General features: G+C 40.4%; 1 protein-coding gene across 1 annotated transcript in view; it reads right to left on the bottom strand.

Moving 5' to 3' along the window:
• Window positions 1-1,763: 1,763 nt before the first annotated feature.
• The window catches only part of LOC126282057 (lipase 3-like), a 72,915-nt gene continuing 68,678 nt past the window's right edge, over window positions 1,764-6,000 (bottom strand). The window contains exon 10 of the mRNA XM_049981495.1: window positions 1,764-2,285. Within this exon, the coding sequence (XP_049837452.1) occupies window positions 2,133-2,285 (153 nt within the window). The 3' untranslated portion in view covers window positions 1,764-2,132. The remainder of the gene's footprint in view (window positions 2,286-6,000) is intronic.

Below are 6,000 nucleotides of genomic sequence, written 5' to 3'. Positions count from 1 at the left end.
GATTTCGATCTATAGCACAGGCCTGGCCCAATTCCTGTGCTAATTTCTTTATTCCTCTGTGATTTAGGCTACGGTCTTTGTTTCTTTTGATCGAACTTGACTGAAATCTGTTTGATAGAGCAGGCTTAGCGTCCAAAAGCGGAGCCAAATCCGCACCCCAAGGCGACTACACCTTGCCAATACGGCGTTGTATAGTATGTCGATGTTTTTATTTGTGTCTTAATCATTGCGCTACTACTGAAGCTCTCCATTTAATTTTTTTATTTTTACTTATTTCTAGTTCATGTGAATTCGCTGAACTGAATGGTTGTTAATTTGCTCCTTGTATGCGCTGTTGGTTTAAGATCTGTTAAATCATGAAGGCTCTCAATGACTATTTGTAGCATTCAGGACACCATATTTAAAACAGATTTGTTTGGTCATTTCTCTTGCGTGCCTTGCGCACCACCACTATTCAGCTGCATAGTAATTTTCTTATATGGTGCTTATTTGCGAACTATACTTCCACAGTTTTTGTTACTGTATTTAATTTATTTTCTGTTATTCAGTCTGATACAGTTCTATGATGGTAAATTATTCTGTTCCTCCGTAGTCAGTACCACTGAATGTCTTGTCCCAATATGTGTTTAATAAATCCAACTTAGTGTGTTTTGTTAAAATAAAGAGACACAGGCACTGCGAACCAAGGATATAACAGGCATAAGTGCATATATTTTTGTATATGGGGAGTAATATGTGCACACATCAGTGTGTTGATTGTTGTTCCTCTGCATCGAACTGTCTTCCCACAAACACGTCACCAACTTTACGATCTGATGTTTTCTACACGGTCGTACTGCATCAATACATGGACCACAGCTGCCAATATAGGCTGCGTGGTCTATGGCGCCTTGTCACGATTCGCGTGGCTCCACCCCTCGGAGGTTCGAGTCCTCCTTCGGGCATGTGTGTGTGCATGTGTGTGTGTGTGTGTGTGTGTGTGTGTGTGTGTGTGTGTGTGGGTAGGTGGGTGTGGGTGTTGTCCTTAGGGTAAGTTACTTCAAGTTAGACTAGGGACTGATGACCTCATCAGTTTCTAACAAATTTCCGAATTTTCCTGTCAATATAGACTAACCGACTTGTGTCAATGAGTCCACGTTTCAACACATGACCTGCTGCCCAACGGAAAATAAGCATTAATGACTTGCTCTTGCAACATTTACTGGAAGGAACTAACCAACCTAAAAACACACAACTTTTAATGGCTATAATTATTAATCTGCAAATGAAGTAAATACTGATGTATTACTGTTCAGTACATCGTCCTCAGTCACCACCGGAAATGTCTGCACTTTTATCCATTACACCTTGTACATATTATAGTGACTTTTATAAAAGTTATAATTATTCTCGAACATAGAAATTAACTGTTGGTATGTAGTTCAATAAAAGCACATTCAGGGATGAAGACACTACTACTTGAGAAACTGTAGCTTTACTATGTTACCTAGACCCGAAGTTTGCCTACAAGGTTCTCAGAGCAATTCACAGATCAGTCCTGCAAGGTGTTGTCACCTGAGAGTGTTGTAGCAAGTGATTTGTGGTTTGTTTTCATACGCAACTGTAAATCATATTATCTGTACTGAAAACGTACTGTCGTCTGTACTTCTATAAATATTCCATTCCAAATCACGCACTGTAATGCACCTTCCATGCTTACATTGTCAAAACAGAGAACTTTTACTTTTTTTAAATGCACAAGAAAAAGCAAATTAAAACAAAGATTTAGCAAAGTAATTTTTTAATTGTTGGCACCAAGAAACATTACATTTTGAAATGGATAACAACGCTCAGGTCTTAGTTTATACGTGCAAGTAACAATGCTTCACACAGTTTCCATACTTTTTTTTGCTGGACTGAAAGTTTCGCAAAACAAACTTTAATAGGTATACTAAGCTGGATGATTCATAACAATGGACCGGAAAAAAGACCTAAATACTGATAATAGGAATATGTAGAGCGAAAGTGCACACAGTATTTTTCAGGATCATGAAAGTCGAATAGAAGACAGAAATTAAGAAGACTTCTTACAGTTTTTGAGGCTTACAAACAATAACAAAACAGATATTGTGTTCGCAAATTTTGATCACAATTTACACATTTAAAGCCATGATATGAAGGACATAATCGTAGACCAACTCTTTGGCATGGATTGCCCAAAGAAAGTCAAGATGATTGAAGGTTTCTTGCTCCACGAGGAATTTAAAGATGCAGTTGGGTAACTTCTCGTATAATCTGTTCACATCCTGCAACAAGATAAACCACTAATTAAATGTCGTCTTCGAAATATATGAAAATAATTGTTCTAGATTAACTGGAAAGGAAATGCGAACACTTGACTTAAGGGATTGTGAACAGGGTACGAAACGAATAGCTCGAAGAGACACCTCTTCAACTAAACATTACTTGAGGTTAGATCAGAGCTTTAGCCTTTGTAATGCTTAGAGCGTTGCTTTCCAGAAAACACTATCAAGTGGAATTTATCACATGCACTACATATATATCATTCGCTGTAATATATTACGTATTCTACTGTCCTTGTATTTATATTCAGTTTAATTGTTGTTTTTTGGGGAAGGAGACCAGACAGGAAGGTCATCGGTGTATTCAGTTTATTTCTTTATTGTTTGTCTCAAAGGGGAAATTTTCGTTGCAGCAGAAAATAAGTATGAGCCTTCAGTTAAACACTAGGAAATAGACGTGCAAGGTCTTAGGCTCAAAAGTGGCAGCATCTTTACTAAGACAATCCTACAAATTGTGGCAAATCCAGTTAAATGTGAGATCAGGCATTAGTGATATAATAACAAAGAACTGCGTGTGCCTACAAAAGCATCATAAAGTAGATTAAAGCATTCTGGCCGTAATCCTGCAAAAAAAATTCTATGTCGTTGAAGGAGGTTCTATTAGTACTTTATGTACCAGTACCACGACCACCGCCTTGATCCTTCGACTGTTATCGACACTGGTCTAGCATTCAGGAAGACGACGGCTGAAATTGACGTCCATCCATTCAGATTATGATCCCACAACGAACCCCTTGAATGCGAGGTCGCAAAAGGCCAATGATATTGCGGCACCCGACGTCCCACACATTGTCTACTAAGAAACCACAGTATTGACTGCAAGTGCCAACAGGAGAAAGAACTGGAAATTTCTAATGGTGAGCACGGCTTGAAGCTTCGGAGCGCACTTAAACTATTTACCAACTCACAACAATGCAACAGTGCTAGTGGTGTTGAAACAAAGCAGAGCAATGGCAACCATAAACAAACCAAACGTTGCATTATATCTACATAACAATTGCCGAAGTTACATTACGTAGAAAGTAAAGCAAATGAATTTTGCGGAATGAGAAAGAAGTGGCTGAGGGAATATTAGCGTTTCTGCAAGATGAGTCAGTGGAATGCGTCGTAAACGCTCGATTGTGTGGACAACGTACATGAGGAGTACAATGATGAAGATACGTGTTTAAAAAGTGAAACTCATACCGAAACAGGTGTCGAGCCTTGTAGTTCATCATCCTTTTACGATAGTGAGCCACAAATTCGTCTCCAGTGAAACGTAGTAAAGAACAATCATTGTCCAAGGAGTTGAAACTAAACATAATTCCGTACGTGGAAGGTCATCAACAGCATAGTAAAAAAACAATTAAAAAAAGATTTTGAATAATCAGCAGCAATATGGCCGTGTGGTGCATAAGAAAAACTACGGGTATTCATGGGAGGGCAGGCGTACTTGTTACAAAAACTGGGGTTTGCTTGTTTCAAGGATGCTCGAAACAATTTACAGGATGTTCGTGATAGCTACCTATGTTACGCCCATCAAACTGGGTGTGACATGGATTACAGTGATTTCAGGGGAAGCAATGGACGGCTGCTACAGAACTGGGAGACGTAAGATAACGAAATTTCAAACAGAATGTCAACTTGAAGGTGCGCAGTAAACTGCACAATCGGACGAAATGTAGATGAGATAAAACTTATCCCACCGTTTAGTAAGGCAATTGTTTTCATCTCCGCCTAATCAGGATTTGAAATGGAAATGCATATGAAACGAACTCTGGAAATTAGAGGCACGAAGAGAGTTGTATGAAGATCATCTAACACCAAAGCCATAACGGAATCGTATACAATTATGCCGACTGTTAATCGGGATTATGAATTGGTTGGAAAGTTATTTCCTGTGCTCCGAGAAGATGGAGGTGCTCTGCCCTCTACGATTCTTTCTCGTATACGTGTTCTTCCAAGGGCAGTATGGAATACTTACGTCACAACATGCAAATGCCGGAAAATCGACCTAAGAGATCTATAACTATGGTATGAGCACAGCTTTTGTCCAAATTTTGGTCAAAATAACTTGCTTTTGCTTCATTCGTGGTCTGCGTATAAAGTCATATTACTTTAGAGCAAACTATGTCGCCTGAAAAGTGTGTAACATAGCATTTCATACCACCTGGAACCATTGACAAATTCAGCATCTCGATATTTGTTTTTCCGTGCTTATAGAACATATTATCGCACCATATACATCAACGCCTTACACGGAAGACAGTTTCACGACAAGCTTTATGCAGACTGTTTCGAGTTCGATTGTATGCCATCGCATTTCATCAGTTCTCATCGCCGTAGACCTTCATGCGAACCTTTGCAATCACTGTGGAGCGCCAGTTGCATTCGGTGTTTATGGTGCAAGTTAAGGATTTGTTTTGAACATTTCTTGAATGGCGACGGTGTCAATTTTGTGAAGTGTAATACATACATTGCACAGAAGTTGATCTGTGCACCTCCTGGACACTCATTCTCTGTCGCCCTCCTGATGCACATTGTGAGTCATGTGCAGGTAATAGTTTTCCTGTCATAAATGTTAACGTAACATTTTCAAATTAGCGTTACTAAAGACTGAACATGCGGCCTCGCACTCAAGGGGTTGCTTGTCAATCATTTCCGTAAATCACTCCAGCTCAGTATCAGGATGGTTCCTTTGAAAGGGCACGGCCGATTTCTTTCCCCAGCGCTGAAATATTACAATCGTTTTCTTTTCCGTCCCCTTATACGTGAGTGGAAGTAACGGATGCCGCCAAGGCGTGTGATCTTGAATTTATCTAAGTTTACCGTCAAGACAATTTTAGGACATAATACTGAAGAATTTACCCACTGACTCTTTCAAAAAGCATTCGATATCGGACTTCTTACTTTTAACAGCAAAAACCTGTCTGTGTAACGAAGATCGCTTATCTAGCAACGTTTGCCATTGACTTGGTGTTAACATCCCCGTGAAACAAAAGTGAATCAGTTACTAAACGTGCTTCTCTTCTGTCGATCTTCTGGATCTTTTCTCTGACTTCTATTGATTCTACGATGTGACGATCCTAGACTAGACAGTTGGAACAGGTCGAAAAAAGTGTATAGCATTTTCTCTCCTTGAACACTTAATTTTATGTTGTCGTGGCACTTGAAATTGCTCCGCGAGTGTTGTCTTCGAAGTTTTACGTGGAAGACTCCTAACGTTTGTGAGGATATGAGGTCTCTTCGGCAGTTAGGACAAACTGTCTACACACCTCCATGTCCGAGGTTGCCGACGCATATCTGTGCGGTGGCACTCGACTCAGAGGTAGACAGGGTAGAATCCTGGCGATAGAAAATTTTCACTACTAATATTTGGCAGAAGAGGCGTGGTCGTGGTGACCAATCTTCGCGCCCACACAGATACGCATATAGGCTGCACTGTACGTAGGCTCTGTGCTCTTCCCCTACTCCTCGCACTGCCTTGTGACGCTCGATTGTACAGTTACGCCTGACGAGTGCTCATCCACGTGAATGTGAGTCATGTCGCGTGGTTAACGAATGCTGCTCACTCGGTTTGGCCACGCAAATGCAGCGCTCTAATGTGCACCGTTAGGCAAAGACGCGGCAAAGGGACGTTCTATTCGAGGTGCCTAAACACAGATCCACCCCATGTTAA

Source organism: Schistocerca gregaria, chromosome 7 (genome assembly GCF_023897955.1).
Source record: "Schistocerca gregaria isolate iqSchGreg1 chromosome 7, iqSchGreg1.2, whole genome shotgun sequence".
In the NCBI taxonomy this organism is placed as follows: domain Eukaryota; kingdom Metazoa; phylum Arthropoda; class Insecta; order Orthoptera; family Acrididae; genus Schistocerca; species Schistocerca gregaria.
This window is presented reverse-complemented; position numbering and strand designations above follow the sequence as displayed.